This window comes from Alosa sapidissima, chromosome 11, assembly GCF_018492685.1.
Source record: "Alosa sapidissima isolate fAloSap1 chromosome 11, fAloSap1.pri, whole genome shotgun sequence".
Taxonomy (NCBI): domain Eukaryota; kingdom Metazoa; phylum Chordata; class Actinopteri; order Clupeiformes; family Clupeidae; genus Alosa; species Alosa sapidissima.
Window position 1 is genome coordinate 33,246,348 of NC_055967.1, and position 18,614 is coordinate 33,264,961.

At 48.2% G+C, this 18,614-nt stretch overlaps 1 protein-coding gene across 1 annotated transcript in view; it reads right to left on the bottom strand.

Moving 5' to 3' along the window:
- Positions 1–9,195: 9,195 nt before the first annotated feature.
- The window catches only part of mrpl23 (mitochondrial ribosomal protein L23), a 32,968-nt gene continuing 23,549 nt past the window's right edge, over positions 9,196–18,614 (bottom strand). Inside the window, exon 5 of the mRNA XM_042109214.1 lies at positions 9,196–10,077. Coding sequence (XP_041965148.1) covers positions 9,913–10,077 — 165 coding nt within the window. The 3' untranslated portion in view covers positions 9,196–9,912. The remainder of the gene's footprint in view (positions 10,078–18,614) is intronic.

Genomic DNA, 18,614 nt, shown 5'->3' on the forward strand with positions numbered 1-18,614 from the left:
TCTCTCGGTCTCGTACCCTCTCTTTCTCTCTCTCTCCATCTCTTTCAATCCAGTTACCCTTTCCTCTCCCTCCCTTCCTCCCCTCCTCTCTCTCTCTCTCTCTCTCTCTCTCTCTGTCTTTTGCTTTCCAGCTGTCACGCTCACTTCCACTATGTGCCCCATTCACTCACGGGAAGCCTTGATTGCGCCTTAAACAAAAGCCAATTACGCGGGGAAGAACAAAGCAGGGAGGGGCCGCGCCTGATTAGAAAGACCAATTAGAGCCAGGCGCCCCCTGGGCCACTCCCCTAGCCGCAGCCGCGGCGCGTTGCATCGCCACGGTAACAAGCTGCAGCCACACACACCCTTAATTAGCCCCAGGTTTTGTGTATTAATAACAGCGCGAATGAAGTGAGGGAGTGAATAGTGGAGTGAGTGGGTGAGCTTTTGATTGACTCTAAGGAGGAGAGGGAGAGAGAGAGAGAGAGGGAGAGGGAGAGGGAGAGAGAGAGGGAGAGGGAGAGGGAGAGGGAGAAGAGAGAAGAGAGAAGAGAGAAGAGAGATGAGAGAACTGAGAAAAGGAAGTCGTCAGCGAAGCCAGCCCTCTTTGGCGGCAGCCCACCCAGCCGTTCTGGCCTCCCTTCCTTTCTATCACCACGGTGACGCACAAAACAACCCCCCCTCCCCTGCTTGCCCCAAATTGAACTGGGGAGATGGAGGGTCGTGAGGTCAGACCCCAGAGCAGTCACTGAAGTTTGTTTTGTCTCTCCTCCTGGGCCCCTAACCCACACCCATCCTCACCAGCACGCCAGCCAGCAGAATACCACAGGCCTGTGTGGGGGCCATCACCTCAAACCCCGATTACACACACACACACACACACACACACACACACACACACACACACACACACTGAGGGATACACAAACAAACCTCAACACTCCAATCCCAAAAGCATACACACATGTGTGGTAACACATATGCACACACACACACACACACACACATTTATCACACACCCCAGCCCTGCTTGGCTTGCCTGTCGCCTCAGATGACTCCTGTGTGTCTTAGATAGTTCCCAGCGGGACGTCAAAGTGGAGTGCCATGAAGCCTGTGTGCATATGTGTATGGCGTGCATAATTACAAGTACCGATGACTTCACACAGACACATACACACATGGACAGATAGAAAGATAGATAGATAGATACTTTATTGATCCCCAAGGGGAAATTCAAGGGTCTCAGTTGCATACAGACGTCAGAAACAACATGCACTTACAGCAGAAATGGTTAAGTAACATAAGTATGAAGTAAGTTTAACATAAGTATAAGTATAAACATATAACTAAACTCCACTGTACAATAAAGACAGTAGAAGATAAGAAAACTAACAAAACTAAATACTAAATATACTATATAAATTAAATTTACTATATAAATTAATTTACTATATAAATTAAATTTATACACACGGACAGACACACACACACACACACTCGCACACACACACAGATACATACACACACACACACACACACACACACACATACACACACACAGATACAAACAAAAATACACACACACACACACACACACACACACACACACACACACACACACACACTAGCAGGCACCAATACTTCACAAATCTCTTCACGTTCCTACCCCCTTTGAGCATTCCATTCCAATCCATCACCAGTTCTCTGTATGTGTGTGTGTGTGTGTTTGTGTGTGTGTGTGTTTGCTGTTGCAAACAATAAGAGTATAGCATCTGTTACATTCCCAGCGATCCATGTTCAACTTCGGCCAAGGGGGCGTCAGAGATCCATTAAACTGGAAACCGCAGCATTCTCAGACTCGCAAGAATCTCTTCACGCAAGCCTCCCATATCTGCAGCATCTATCACTTTCTTTTGCATTTTTCAGTTCATCTGGGCATCTCAGTGTCCTTGGAGCACAAGCTTGGTTCGATGGCCCTCTCCCAAGGAGACATGAGGACCACAGGAAGAGGCCCAGCGTTGTTAACGCAATGCAGAGATTACATATCACTTTAAAAAAATTTAAAAAAACGATGGCGGGTACTAGGCCTAGTTTCTGAGACGGCTCTTTCGACAATGAGAATAATCGTACTGGAAACAGGGCAAGAGTCCTCTCATGCCACTCATGCTCCGAGACAAATCATGTAAACAGTGTGACAGTAGCACCATTGAAGATGTCCACTAATGCTACCTGTGGATAAGCTACCTGTGGACGGATGAATGATGAACAGATGCATGGATGAGTAGAAGGATAAACTCACCAAGGGGGGATGGATGAGTAGAAGGATAAACTCACACAAGCTCACGTTTGGCAAGCAGCGAGCACACTGAGTGAGACATGAGTGTCCCTGTGAAGTGGGAGTAAACACAGCTATTGACGCACAAATGATTAGAAGTGCGTACATTTCCCCATAGCTACAGCACACATTTCAAATGATTAGAAGTGCGTACATTTCCCCATAGCTACAGCAAGGGGTGGGGGGGGGGGGGTTCCTGATGGGTGGCCATGCAGTGCTAAGAGAGAGGCTGATTTCTGTTATGACAATTGGACTTGTTTAAAGATTGCCAGCTTTCACTCTCTTTCTCTCTCTCCCTTTCGACTTTTTCTTGCCTTGCCGCACATCAAACTGACTTTGCACCACCCTCCGCTCCCTCTCTTCGTCATTGTTATTAACTTGTTTAAAATGCAAATGCTTTTTTACCAACAGCTGCCTAAGACAAAGACCACCCAGTAGGCCCCCAAGCATTGTTGATTGCAGATAAGCCCCAGTGGAGTGGCATAGGGAAAGCCTCTTTCCCTCTCTCTCTCTCTCCCTCACTCTCTCCCTCCCTCCCTCCCTCTGTCTCTCTCTCTTTCCCTGTCTCTCTCTCTCTCTCCCTCCCTCCCTCCCTCCCTCTCTCTCTCTCTCTCTTTCCCTGTCTCTCTCTCTCTCCCTCACTCTCTCTCCCTCCCTCCCTCTCTCTCTCTCTCTCCCTCACTCTCTCTCTCTCCCTCCCTCTCTCTCTCCCTCCCTCCCTCCCTCTCTCTCTCTCTCTCTCGCTGATTCTTAGCCAGACAGCACAGCATGAGGCTTGCAAACATAATCAGTGGCACAAACAGAACACAGTCCACGTCACCACTCCTCCTCTCTCGCGACCTTTTAACGAGGCGTAACAACGTGCGTGGGTGACGAGACGATGATACCACCACCACCACCGTCGCCTCAAATGATGATGCCACTGCTGCAGCTGCTGCTTCTGTTTACCCAAAACACCCATAAACAAACTAATAAGGGTGTGCAGCATAACAACAAAGAAACACAGTTCCCCATTGTTCATGAAGGGAAATGTTGAGTCCAGGTACATACGTATGTACCCAGACCAGCTCCAACAAAGTTGGCATCGGTGGTGCCCTTCTCTTGACACATGGGCGAGGTGGAGGCATGGCGAGGCAAACTCCCTGGCAGGCCCCTCACACTGGCGCTGGCCTTGGCACGGCTGGGCTTGGCACGGTTCAGCCAGGGGCCTCTAGGCCTCTCCGAGCCAGAGAGAGGCAGATTCCAGCCGTCCCAGAGGGAGGTTACCCGTCGAGGGCCACTGCTGACCCTGCCATACAGCCAACAGTTGTACGCTGGGGCTGTGGGGCTGTGTGTGTGTGTGTGTGTGTGTGTGTGTGTGTGTGTGTGTGTGGGAGGGGGGGGGTGGGTTGGGAGGCTTTAGCTCTTAAGCCCCCCGAAAATCCCGCTAAATTTCCATAAGTATGTTTTTATTAATAAATGTGCTGAAAACACACTTTTAAATATGCGCTGCGGTGTGTCTGTCAAGGGTTCTCTAGACGAGCTCATGTTCTTCCGCGGGAACCATTATTCCACGTACGAGCAGTTCCCTGAATCGCAGCGCTTTTTAATTTGTTCAGCGTGCCTAATCCTTTTCCTGGGGTTACTCCGCCATACTGTACTCCCTGACACTGAAAAAAAAAAAGAAGAAACTCACTCCTGGGCCAGGCCAAAAAAACCAGGCCCCCCGAAACAACAACCACCACTATCTTCCAGCTGCACGGACGGGCACTTCATCAACAACCCTCCCCCGCTTGCCCCAGGTGGGGCCTGGGGGCCTTGTGCCGGCGCTGGGGCTGGGGCCTCCGCAACAGGCTCAGGGTGACAGAGTGCATTGGCTGAGCTCAAATGAACCAAGGGCAACCTGAGGGGAGTCAAAAATGTCTCTGGCCGCGCGCCAGCACTCTGCAGCAACCTCCGATGGGCCCCCGCTCTGGTTGTCTTAGTGAACTTGGTTGGGTGCTGAGATGCGCTGCGTGTGTGCATATATGTATGTGTGTGCCTGTGTGTGTGTGTGTGTGTGTGTGGGTCTGTGTGTGTGTGTGTGTGTCTGTGTGTGTCTGTGTGTGTGTGTGTGTGTCTGTGTGTGTGTGTGTGTGTGTGTGTGTGTGTGTGTGTGTCTGTGTGTCTGTGTGTGTGTGTGTGTGTCTGTGTGTGTGTGTGTGTGTGTGTGGATGCTGGGGCTTTCCAAAAGACAGTCTCTGCTCTTCTTTTTCTCCTGGCCGCTATTTATAGGATGTGTATTCATCGTCTCAATGGTCTGTTCTTACTGGCCTCCCTCGCCTCTGTGGGCAACTTGTGCAAAGTGCCACTGCGCCCCTCACTCGTGGGTAAATGGAGGGGCACTGCCAGGGCATTTGCCTGCTTCCTACCTCTCGGTGTCTGCTCTCTGCACCCCTAATGTGCCCGTTGCCATTGCCAGCACATGGAGACATTTTTTCGTACCACGCTTTGAGCCAACACACGGGCACTTGGGGTAGGGGTTGTGTGTGACGCCAGTATATTAGGAGAATCAGGCTTGCACTCACTGCAGTGATCGAGTTCAAAATTGCATTTTGCTCGCCGTTAGATGCTTGAGGAGAGGCTACATTTATAAGTGTGTGTGTGTGTGTCTATGTGTGTGACTGTGTGTGTAGCAAGGGGTGGGGGTGAGGGTGGAGATCGGAGATTCCTGAGAGGTGGACCAGAGGTCCAGGGGTTTTCACAGGTCTCCCATGGAAACAATCTAAAAATCAACCAGCATCCACAACAACTGCTCAATGGAAGAGGAGAGGAAGAAGAGCCACTGGTGTGTGTGATGATGAAGAAGATGACCACAGGCTAGCAAAGCAATATAAGAATCTCAAACATTGATTGATTAACTAACATTTCCCATTTTGCTGGTTAGCTTATTTGTTTGCTGGCATACAAAATAACTCCCATTAACTTAACCGCTATATAAATTTACTACTGTAGCACTTGTATCCAGTCGGTCTGTCCCTGAATATTATGTCGGATATTATGTTCCTCTGACCGTGGACCAGCTGGGAACGTATGACATCACAGCCATAAATTGTAATTGTAGATCAAGCAATAGTGCGGATTAATGACAGATTTGATAAATTGCCTGAGTTAACACTTCAGGATTTAAGAATAGAGACTCTGCCGCCATCTGACTCACGCACAGTAGCAACTTATACCTCCAGTGCTAAAACCAGGCGATGATGTCATTCCACTTCCAAACTTGGAGTGTGCAGAGAGATGGAGAGAGAGAGAGATGGAGAGAGGGTAGGGATGGAGAGGGAACAGGGTTACACAAGCACACACACACACACACACACACACACTCAATGACACGACGGAATGGAGAGGCTGACAAGAGCTGAGGTCTGCTTAAAATATTCAACCTGCTTCCATTAGCCTCCCACGCATGGACAAGACCTGTGCAGTACATTCTCTTAGTGTGAGAAAGAGGGGGATAGAGAGAGGGATAGAGAAAGAGAGAGGGAGAGAGAGTGAGCGTGCAAGAGAAGGACAGGGGCTTTGACAGGGAAGCTCATGGTGAAAGAGGCACAGACACAGAAAAGGTTAGATGAGAGAGAAATGTGTGTGTGTGTGTGTGTGTGACAGAATAATAGCTCTTTTGATCCAACTGTCTTATTCCAAAAGCCAAGTCAGCATTTCTTTCCTTCTACACATTAATAGTTTGGCATAAATCTCTGGATTCTCCTGTCCCTGTACTATTCACCTGAGGATAACTCATTCCTTTTTTGCCTTTCACTTTCCTCATGATCCAAAAAGTCTGCATCACATCATAGGATACCTTGATATCCAAATGTCCCCATCCCTTTCCCAAAGCCCAAACCCTACAGGTTTTCATATGCTGTGCCATGCTTATCCATGTGTAATAAATCTGTTATGATAGATACACTTCCAACCACCAGGCTCGTATTCTTTTTAATAGGATTCATCAGTCTCTCTTCGGAAGAATCTTTCATGCAACCACTTGCTAATACTCTTAGCTCCAGGCTGTGAGTCTGTGATCGTTTTACACAGAACAACTTGAAACACTTCAACCACAGACAGGTGCTATGTATCTTAGTCCGTAAAGTTTTATAGGCCTGAAGGCTGTTGGGGAAAAAAAGACACTACACAAACTACACCTATTTGGCACCCGAACCAGATTGGGACCAGACTTGCTTCAGACTCCGTGGCTATCTATGACATAAGCTGGAAGAGTGCTAAACTCAGATTCATAACCCACTGCTGTAGCCAGAGCAGAACTAGCCAAGGAGGTCAAGGTGCTCCTCTTCTCCCTCACGGTCAGTGGGAGGTCCTGATGACCAGGAGAGTACTCATCTCCACACAGAACGACTAGGGTCTTGACAACCACGTGATGTTCGGCCCATACTCTGTCTGGCATGGGCTGAGGAGTAGTGTTGTCACGATACCAAAATTATGACTTCGATACGATACCTGCCATAAATATCACGATGCTCGATACTGAAACGATACTACGGCGAAATCCTAAGATATCTGGAAAAGAAAGGACTCATACCTCTTCCAAGTGTATTGAGTCATTTGTGTTGAATTCGGTGCACTTTTGTAGTGTGCAGGTCAATTCTGGGTTCTAAACTCCTAAAATTCCTACATAATTATTATTTTTTATAGTCAGTAAAATAGTAGGCCTACTTTGTGTGATTAAGTCCTTTATTGTTTGTTATAGTTCATTTACATTGTGTTGTGTTTTAGCAATAAAGTAGCTTTAAATAGCCAAACTAGGCTAGATCAAGGTCAGTGTTGAAATTACTGCATGCAAATCACTAAATGCTATGCAGAGGGGCCTAATCTTTAGGCCATCTGATGTACAGTATTGATGGGTTTCATCAGGTCCCTTTCCACAGGTGTATTAATCAAGCACCATGCAGTCTGCATTGATAATCAAGGTGCTTGATTTTATACACCTGTGGAAAGGGACCTGATGAAACCCATGAATAGGCTACCCTAGGCCTTCCCATGTTCATGGGATTTCTTTGACAGTTGCAAAGGGAAAAATGTGAGGATAGTCTTCTTTGCGCCCAGTGTACCAGTACGACGTTCCAACCACTCAGGTCTTCGTCAGATAGGCCTACACCATTACCTGTTGCAATATATCTGTGTGCATTCCTACATTACGTCTATTTTTTGATTGCTACATGATTTGCTACCACGTAACAATAAGCCGCTGTTATTATTAGGACTCAACACGCTTTGGTGGTATTATATGCTGTGGGCTTTAATTAGCGCATTTCGGGTAGCCTATCCTACATCTGGGCAATAATTATTGAACAAATTGCAGTTTACATGCCATGCCAAATATTACCAGTAGTACTGACCGAACATGAAATAGATTGTTTGATAGTGTTGGTAATGTTGTTCTGGCATGAACATTGCGCTTTCATCACGTTAGCACCCTATGATTACAGCTCGTTATGTCTCGTCAAAATTCATTGATGAAGGATCAAGGAAGGTTCGTTTTATCCCAGAGAACCATACTCGTTTCACTTAGGCTAGACTAAAACAGAATAGAAGAGAAGAACTTGGCACTAACCATGTAGTTGTGTTTTCTATAGCATATTTAACCGTCGTTCTTTGAACTCTTTAAAAATGTTGGGATATGTCTGCGAGGTGTTTAGCCAAGTTCCATGCGTAGCCTACTGCTTTTAAATGACTTTGAAACATATTTTACAAACGGGCCTCTGTGTAACTGATGGCTTGCCTTGACTATTCGCGATGTATCCGAAATAGTTCCAGATTTCACATCACCTTTTGTTTTATCCACCAGGCCGAGGACTGTCGGCAAAGAACTATATGTTTACGTTGCTGCGCGCACACTCACTCAGAGCTGCCTACTTGACACGCCCACTTGCCTAGATGCGTGCAAGGAGCAGTGAGAGCAGCAGTTCACACAGACACAGAACGTTATTCCTTTAATAAAGTATCGATTCTAAAAACGTCGGAAATCGTATCGTTTTTTGCGTGAAGGCACCGTGATACCTTTGTAGTATCGATACACAGTGCAACACTACTGAGGAGATGATTGGGAAAGAAGAGGACCACAGGCAACAGCTGCTTGAAAATACGATGGAGTTTCATTGTGTGCGTGTGTGTATGTGTGTGTTAGGGGTTTTGGCAAACACAGCAGAAGATTTCCCAACTTTCATGTGGGGGGTCAGTCCTGGCAGGGAGCAACATGGAGAGGAATTTGAGATCTGTGGTCTTTCATTCTTTTTCTCCCTCCTTTGTTGTCCATCTGCTGTCTTCAAGTCATTTCTCTCTGGTTTTTTTTCCGGCCCTTTTGTTTTGCCTTAAATCAAATGGCTTTATAGCAATGCAGGGGGCCAGTGTTTCCTAGCAGAAGACAATGGAGGATGCTATCAATATTGACATTCCCCTTAGAGATCGCCTTGTTGGCTGGGTGAGGCCACTGATTGCAGTTGGAGTTGGCAGCAGATGGCGCAATACTGGTTTAACATCTCCAGGAAGGTGTGTGTGTGTGTGTGTGTCACTACTGGACATTGTGAGGGTCACACAAAACAACAGAGGTGTTCTGTTGAGTGCGGTAACAATGTGGTCTTTGCTACGGGTGCTATTGTGCTGCTAAATTGCCTTGTAAATACGAGAGCGTTAACATGACGGTGAGTCACAGCTTGAAATGGATCCTCCCAGATGGGACAGTATAACCTTTCAGACGGTCAGACAGGTTTCTAAATACCCATCTAACTTTGCCTGGAACAGAGTGTGCTTCGATGCGTTTGTGGAGCAAGGGTCGTAATGTAATATTTCCATTTCCACAATCCATACATAATAATTTCTATAAAAAGCCCCAAGAAGATACAATTGACTGATATTTACAATGTTTTCTTTTTATTAGAAAAGCTGCAACATATCCATCCTCCTCAGAAAGGAATGATGTTTAACAGAAGTTTCCTTTGTTTGAGCGAGTACAAAGCATCGAGGCGCTCCACGTGAGGACATCCATTCCAGTCTCTCCCGTCACTGATGGTGGGCCTGTGGGAGGAGGGTGATGGATTGAATGTGGGTTTGCTGGACTTCTTCCTAGACTGACCACTCCACTGGCACTGCTAATGACACACGCATACGCAGAGGCCTCGATGGGGGTGTGTGTGTGGGGGGGAGAGAGAGAGAGAGAGAGGGAGAGAGAGAGAAAGAAAGAAAGAAAAAAAGAAAGAAAGAGAGAGAGAGAAAGAACGAGAGAGGGAGAGAAAAATACTAGGTAGAGGACATTGTGATGAGCAAATGACGGGAAAATAAATAAATGAGTGAGGGAAGGGAAAAGGGGGGATGGAGAGAGAGATGGAGAGAGAGATGGAGAGAGGAAAGAGACAGGGGAGGGCATCTGGCCCCGGGAGAGATGGGCAGCTGGATCCAATGCTCTGGACCCTCTGCAGCGATTCCAGAGCCACATGTGGGGTCTAGTGAGGTGACGCAGCTCCTGGTCTCCACACACACACACACACACACGCACGCACGCACGCACACACACACACGCACACACACACGCACGCATAAACATTCTAACAGAGGAGAATGCAGTCTCTTCAGAGGCCAAACCACTCGGTCACACCGCCCCTTCGTGGGTCGGGCTTCTGCCGCTGCTTCTCGTCTTCCATGAACTGCTCCTGCATCTCCTCGATGGAGCCCTCGGCCGACTTGGCGTCCTTCTCCGGGAAGATGTTGGGGAACTCAAATGTCTGCTCCTGGCCCTGGGAGACACAGACAGAGAGGGGGAGGGAGGAGCATGAGAAACAAGAATGTATCCAGCGTCCAGCTCTCGCCAGCAACAACGAACGACAACGAGCATTCTCGAAAACCTACAACATTTGACTTTCCACTTAAAGGATGAGACACCGAGAAGAAATCGTACAAAAAAAAAAAAAAAAGGGCACTCAAATCTGAAATAGTTGTCCTGTGTCTGTCTTGTGTAGCTGGGCAATATGAAAGACCGCCAGGGGCTGTTCTCACAGTCAGCCCTCCACATAAATTACAATAAATGACCACAAAAGCAGAGCTTAGCTTAGCGTTCACCCCACCAGCACTCTGGCCACACACACAGGGCTTTCCTTAGCCACCCCCCACCAGAGCGCACTCATCTCTGGGGGACCAGAGAACCCCTCTCCCCTGCCTGCACTGCGCCGGGTCCCTGGTCCTTCTTGGCTGCGGCAAATGGCAGCCAACCAAACGCTGTTAAGAATATTGCCACGTCCAGCCATGGAGCGTGTGCGCGTGTATGCATGCCTAACCAAAGACCGCCTCTGAGAGCCAACGACCCCTGACTCTCAGGAAGCATGGACAGTTGGGCTATGAGCCATCAGCTGCCGGGAGAGAGAGAATACTCTGCCAACCATACAACACACACATATACATGGGCTTCACACACACACACACACACACACATACTCTCTGACTCACTCACTCTTTCTCTGATATGGTTGGTCTTCATTTATTTAGAAGCCAAAGACCACATTCATTATTTATCCCTGCCAACATGAATGGTCCAGCTTAATGCACCAACGTTAATGATAGTAGGCTCTGTTACCATCCCACATTTAGCAATCAGGGGAGAAATCTCTGCTGGGGCTGGACTCGCTCACACATGCAACCCACGCCATGCGGCTGTATGGATGGGAGACATTACACACAGCATAGCACAGGGGAAGTTGTTGTATGAACACAAAATGGCCTTGCAGCAAACATTTTATCCCTCATGAATTGTTCATGCTGCAATGGCCCCTTTCTGCATTCGCCGCGACTAAAATCAGTCATTTGGCCCCCTCACACTTTTCACTGTGCTTCATGACACAATGAAGCATCGATTATTATTATCGAATATTTAATATATAGTTTTACACGTTGTGCTATGTACAAGAATATACAGAAGATTCATATACAAGAGGGTTTTTTTTTTTTTAATTAAGCATTTTCCTCTTAACCAAGTTAACCGACAACACACACATTCACACACTCTGAGGCGAGCGCATGTTGTTGCTGCTTCATAAAAGCATGCAGTGCAGAGTGCTAAGGCCCCGTGGCCTATGGGAGAAAAAGAGGCCCCTGAATACAGCGTGGGAGGCCACGCCTACGCTGCTCTGCTCCGGTCTCCATGGACAACTTTCGCCGTGGTAACATCCCCCTCGTGCGAGCCCGTATTTGTTTAACTTCTCATCAGAGCGCATGAGTAAGTCAGAGAGCCGCGCACAAACCGCTGCCCCCAGATCAAGAGCCCCCAGATCAAGATGGAGAAGGAGAGAGGGAAACTGGAGAATGCGGGGCCTTGAGAACGCATCCGCATTGCGTCACAGCCACTTAGGCCACGCGGAGGAGCAGCCTGCCCAAATAGGCAATTCATTCATTTTGGTGCGACAGGGAAAATAAATAAATCTCCCTGGTATTTCGGGTATTGGGAGGCAAGGGGAGTGGTGGGGAAGGGAGACGGGGAACAGGGTGACCCCCAGGGAGAGCTCTCCTCCTCCTCCTCCTCCTCCTCCTCCTCTCACTCTCTCCCTGTATGGCCCTGTGCACTGAAGAGGACGCTTAGGTCAACACGCCGCGGAGGTCCTCTCGCTCTCGTTCTCTTGTTGCGCCGCTGACCTGGAGTTCGCGGCGAAGATAACCATTTAAAAAAAACAATGGTTAACAACGAACAGCGCGTTCTCCGAGGCCAGACACAGGCGCTAGTGCTGAAGCAGCGCCAAAGGCACGATGACCAAAGCAAGGAATGAGCGAGGGAGGTAAAGGAGAAAGAATGTGTGTGTGTGTGTGTGTGTGTGTGTCCCATCCCATCACTCTGCTACATTTCCAGAAAAAGGGGGGGAAAATGTCAGCAAAGGAGAAAGACAGAGTTGAGGGAGCGAGAGAAGGGGTAAAAAAAACAAACCAAAGAGCCTCCAAGGGTAGCTGCAAGATTCCAACTCTGCCATCTAGGAAAAGTGAAAGCTCTCTTTATAAACACACAATCTGGACAAGGGCCGAGGCCCAGCAAAACCGCAGGCAGTGGCGTAAGGCAGATGGCGGAGAGGAGCAAGACATGGCCGTGTTGCTGAAACCCTCTCCTTCACCTGTAGCAAACCCTTTACACTAATCAGTTGATTTCTAGGAACTGGAAATGGGGCCTTCCTTCTCCCTTTCTTTCGCTCCAAAGTAATTTCTCTCCTTTTGACTTGTGGTGTTTGGACACAGCGAATAAACAGAAATGATGGGGATTAATGGTCGAGTGGACAGGAAGCCTTTCGCAGAAAAGAGGCTGAGTGTATAGGGATCAACAGGACATTCAGGCACATTAAACAATCCTCTTACTGCTGGCTGTGGCCCCCAATTCACACACATGTTTGTGTGTGTGTGTTTGTGAGTGAGGGGGAGGTGGGAAAATCGCATAATGTATTAAGAGCCCTTCTTGCAGATGTACACATTGCCCCATGATCTAGTTTGGACTGGTCATAATGGGGGGGTCTCATGGTAAATACATACACACACACACACACACACACACACACACACACAGTTTGTATGGGACTATGTGCAAAAACAAGCCCTGGACCTCATTCCTCTTTCCTTGAGATCCTGAAATCGCTCTGGCACCACTCAAAGCACCCCAGGCGCTCTTCCCTTCTTCTCAGGAGGGAGGACAAAAGAAAACAAGAAAGAGCGACTGAAAGAGAGCGTAAGAAGGCAAGAGAGTAAGAAAGCAAAAGCAAAATAAGAAACAGAGAAAGAAAGGAAAAAAGAAAAAGAAAAAACGAAGCTGAGAGAGTGAGAGAAAACACAACATTTGGAACACGCATTTCCACTGGATCTCTATTTCTTATCCTCTCTCTCTCTCTCTCTCTCTCTCTTTTCCAACTTTCTATTCTCCTTCTAAGAATCAAATTTGAATCCCTTGCATATTCAGAGCTCATCCATTGGAAGGTACTCCAAAGGTCAGTACTGACTCCCTGGAGCAGCAAATAGCCATAGAGATGGAGGAGTGGAGGAACAAGTAGCCATAGAGATGGAGGAGTGGAGGAACAAGTAGCCATAGAGATGGAGTGGAGGAACAAGTAGCCATAGAGATGGAGGAGTGGAGGAACAAATAGCCATAGAGATGGAGGAGTGGAGGAACAAATGAACAAATAGCCATAGAGATGGAGGAGTGGAAGAATGGAGGAACAAGTAGCCATAGAGATGGAGGAGTGGAGGAGTGGAGGAACAAGTAGCCATAGAGATGGAGGAGTGGAGGAGTGGAGGAACAAGTAGCCATAGAGATGGAGGAGTGGAGGAACAAGTAGCCATAGAGATGGAGGAGTGGAGGAACAAGTAGCCATAGAGATGGAGGAGTGGAGGAGTGGAGGAAAGGAGAGGAAAAAAACGTTGGATAATATTGAGTAGCAAAGAATGTTGTTTGGACAAATGTGTATCCAGCTGACCAGGAATGCGTGTGAAATCAATACGGAGCAATGTCACGGGGCCTGGCCTTTGTTCTCGTGCTTACTACGCGACCAGAAAAATAGCGAGCGAGAGGGAGGGAGGAACGGCAGCCAACCGGCCAGCCCAGTGGGCCGCAGGGCCCTATCGCATGAATCAGTGATACGAGTCCATTCCACAGGAACCCCAGCGAACGCTCCCCGTGAGGATGTCTGTCTGGCAACGATATGCACCGAGGAAGGGGGGGGGGGGGCGCGTGGGGGGGGTCGTGCTGTGCGAATCCGTCATCACACCACACCAACAAACGGATGGCCACATGATTGGTGTTAGTTAGCAGCCGCAGCTGGTGGTGGGATGTCCTGCGGGTGTGTGTGTGTGTGTGTGTGTGTGTGTAGTGGAGGGTGGTTGGTTGGTTGGTTGTGGCAGGATGAAAGGCCCATCTCTAAAAATGGCCGTAGGGCCTGCAAACACACAAACACATCCAGGCCTTTTAGTACTGACCAGCATGCCACAGTCCACAGCCCCCCAGCTGCTCCAGCCTTGTGGTGACTCAGCACCTCTTCAATACATCCGCTGCCTGCCCGAGGTGTGTGTGTGTGTGTGTGTGTGTGTGTCACACAAAGGACTGGCTGCAAGCTGAGCAAGGCTGGCTTTCTCTTCACAACCACACACACTTTTACAGAATGTACTAAAACATCTCTGATGCTGGTGATGCGCTGGTATCTATATTACCATCGAGGGTTGGAAAAGAGTCGTAAAATTGCTTCCATTATAACAAAAAACGAGACTGAATCATAGTCCTTTCATCACGCTTATTTAAAACTGTTAGGCCGTGACAAATTAAGGACACATTTTCACTGTTGAAAGCAAAATTGTAGCATCTCATGCAATAGCAGCGTTGTTTGTACCATGCTGTTGTGTATGAGCACACACAAAACCTCTTTAAGTGAGCGAGGCCTCAAAAAGTATTTAAGTGCATGCTGCCATAACCTGCTAACTATGCACAGCCTAGGGCCCTCAGTCTCCAATGGGACTCATCATTGATTTAGACTCTCTCTCTCTCTCTCTCGTGAGGAGAGGGAGGAGGGATGGAGAGACAGAAGGCATTGAAAACAGAGTGAAAGATAGTGAGAGTGAAAAAAGGAAGAGAGAGAGAGAGAGAGAGAGAGAGGAGAGAGAGAGAGAGAGAGAGAGAGAGAGAGAGAGAGAGAGAGAGAGAGAGAGAGAGAGAGAGAGAGAGAGAGAGAGAGAGAGAGAGAGAGAGAGAATCATGAGGGAACCCTCAATGCCACGGCCACTCGGTAGAGGAGTGCACTTCTCCTCAGCGGCCTCCTTCGCCTTCTCCGTCTGTCCCAGAATTCACAGGGCTGCCACAGCTGCAGCGACGGGCCTGTGATGATCACAATGACGCTCCCAATCTGGCTTAGGCAGCGGCAGTTTGACCGCAGGAGGAAGTGTGCAAATCTAAACCACTTGTGTTTCTCCACCACACACGGTATCTGCATGTGCTCGCTCTTTTGTCTGCGTGCTCGTGTGTGTGACGGAGAGAGAGAGAGAGAGAGAGAGAGAGAGAGAGAGAGAGAGGAGAGAGAGAGAGAGAGAGAGCATGCGTGTGTGTGTTTGTGTTTCGGACACTTAATGATGGGGAGCCTTGTTTGCATAATGTCGGGAGTCTATTAACAAGTTCATTACCACACGCGGGGCGCAGGAAACGCGGCGAGGAGGCCTGGCTTGTAAACAGCTGCCGCGGCTAGCCGCGCTGGGTGGCCCGCCCCTCCTAGCTCCCTGCAGGCTCTGGCTCCAGCTCCGCAACAGTTCCAGAGCAGAGGCGAGCAGACGCTGATGCCGACGCGCTCTGGAGGGGGAAGCCACACTCATCTGGCTGCCCTTAGAGACCCCAGCTCCCAGAGGCCCGGCACATGCCACACTCAACTGATTAGGGGCTAGTGGTGTGCGTGTGTGTTTGTTTGTGTACTAATGTGCTTGTGTTGATTTATAAATCACCAAAAGCATCACAAGTCTCCATGACATATGAGTGGTCAGACAGGCACAGGCATGCATTGTCTGTCTGTCTGTCTGTCTGTCTGTCTTGTCTGTCTGTCTCTCTCTCACCAGAACATCCAGGGAAGCACACCAAGTAATAGCAAAAATGAAACACAAAAGAGACGGACAGACACATACATACACCCATACAACAACCCATTGGTCAACACATAAACTAACTGAGGCTGAGCTGCGTCTCCTGGGTCGGGGCAGTGAGCGAGCGCCTGGAACTGACCACAGGCCTGTGCAGTTCAGACCACAGCCAGAGCATGACCCCAAGGAACCCAATAAAAAGAGGAGTTTGGTGAAAATCCTCCACCACACTGACCGGCTAAAACATAGCAGGCATTTGCTGCCGTATGACTTTGTGTTAATGTGATTAAGAGAATATGCGCGTGTGTGAGTGTAGTGTACAGTGTGTGGTGTGTGTGTGTTAAGTGTGTGTCTGGGCTACGAGTTCACATAATGACTGTTGACGATTTCATTTCATTCTGACTGTAATTTAATATGACAATGATTTTCTCAGCTGCCCCCGCTGTCAGCAGCTTCTGCAGAACACAAGCCCTCGGAGCAGAACACAAGCCTTCAGAGCAGAACACAAGCCTTCAGAGCAGAACACAAGCCTTCAGAGCAGAACACAAGCCTTCGGAGCAGAACACAAGCCTTCGGAGCAGAACACAAGCCCTCGGAGCAGAACACAAGCCTTCAGAGCAGAACACAAGCCTTCAGAGCAGAACACAAGCCTTCAGAGCAGAACACAAGGCGTCGGAGCAGAACACAAGGACTCGGAACAGAACACAAGCCTTCAGAGCAGAACACAAGGACTCGGAGCAGAACAGAAGCCCTCGGAGCAGAACACAAGCCCTCGGAACAGAACACAAGGCGTCGGAACAGAACACAAGGACTCGGAACAGAACACAAGCCCTCGGAACAGAACACAAGGCGTCGGAGCAGAACACACAGCCGAAAAGGTAAACATAAGTATAAGTATAAACATATAACTAAACTCCACTGTACAATAAAGACAGTAGAAGATAAGACAGATAAGAAAACTAACAAAACAAAATACTAAATACACTATATAAGTTAAATTAAGAAAGTCCAATGTGCTTGAAGGTGATCAAGCATAAGACGCTTGTAGTGACTGGTGAGGTGCTAAAGGGAGTGAGTGTCATGGTGAAGGTGCAAACAGCAGTCCAACCATAGTCCTTAGTTATGTGTACCTGGCACTCACAAGAGAGTGAGTGTCATGGTGAAGGTGCAAAAAGTAGTCCAACATTAGTCCAACAGTGCAAGAGTAAGGTCTAGAGACTAGCATAAATAATATAGAAAAATAGGAGAGTAAAGTGTAATGTAGACAAGGTAAAATAAAAAACTATTTCAGTGCAAGAACAGGTTGAGGTAATAGGGTTATAGCCATTCATTCATTCAGTATTGTATCAGAAGCCTGACCGCAGCCATTGATCATGTGTGCTAATATAGCATGAAAAACAGTGTAGCAGCAAAACAGTAGTGAAAACAGGCTGTGTACAATAGTAAAACAGTAGTAAAACAGTAGTAAGCAGTAGTGGGCAGTCAGTACTCAAAAAACATGGACATGGAGAGGGTGGAGAGGCAGACAGACTAAGCAGAGAAGTCTATATCTCCTCTTCCCTTTAGTGAGGCATTGAACAGTTCAATGGCCCTGGGGACAAATGACTTCCTCAGCCTTTCAGTTGTGCATGGCAGTGAGCGAAGAAGTCTCCAGCTGATCAAGCTCTTTTGGTTTTTGATAGTGCTGTAGAGCAGATGACATTCATTGTCCAAGATGTTGATCAGTTTGTTTAGGGTCCTTTTGTCAGATATTGAAGTGATGCACTCCAGTTCAGCTCCCACTACAGAGCCAGCCTTCCTTACCAGCCTGTCAAGTCGCCCAGCATCCTTCTTTGTGCTTCCTCCCCAGCATACCACTGCATAGAAGAGGGCGCTGGCCACAACAGACTGATAGAACATCCTGAGGAGCTTGCTGCACACATTGAAGGACCGCAGCCTCCTCAGGAAGTACAGCCTGCTCTGTCCTTTCTTGTAGAGTGCATCAGTGTTGGCTGACCAGTCCAGTTTATTGTCCAGGTGGAGACCCAGATACTTGCAGGTGCTTACCACCTCCACATTGACCCCATCGATGGAGACTGGTAGCAGAGCGAGCTTAGACCTTCGGAAATCCACCACCATCTCCTTGGTCTTTGAAGGGTTTAGTTGAAGGTGATTGAGTTTGCACCACTGCACAAAGTCCTCCACCAGGCTCCTGTACTCCTCCTCCTGCCCGTTCCTGATACACCCCACAATTGCAGTATCGTCAGAAAACTTCTGCATGTGGCATGACTCGTGTTGTAGCAGAAGTCAGATGTGTACAGGGTGAACAGGACTGGAGAGAGCACAGTTCCCTGTGGCGCTCCGGTGCTGCTGATCACAGTGTCAGAGAGGCAGTTCTTCAGTCTGACGAACTGTGGTCGCTCGGTACAGTACATGTCAGGTCTCCTCCTGCGTGCGTGTACTGGGTCAGACTGCCCTGCCAAGTGCATTCATTGTTCATGGCTGGCACTTAGCAGACGCTTTTATCCAAAGCAGTACGGTCTCTCAATGGCGGCTTTTGGGAATTGCACTGTGCTCCATCTTGCCAGTACCTCAGCGGGACTTGACCAATTCATGCCCTTCTGGGTGTATGCCAACCAACTTCCACTTCCCTGCAGAGACAAACAAACACACACCACCGTGTGTTGTTGTGTGTGTGTGTGTTGTTTGTGTGTGTGTGTGTGTGTGT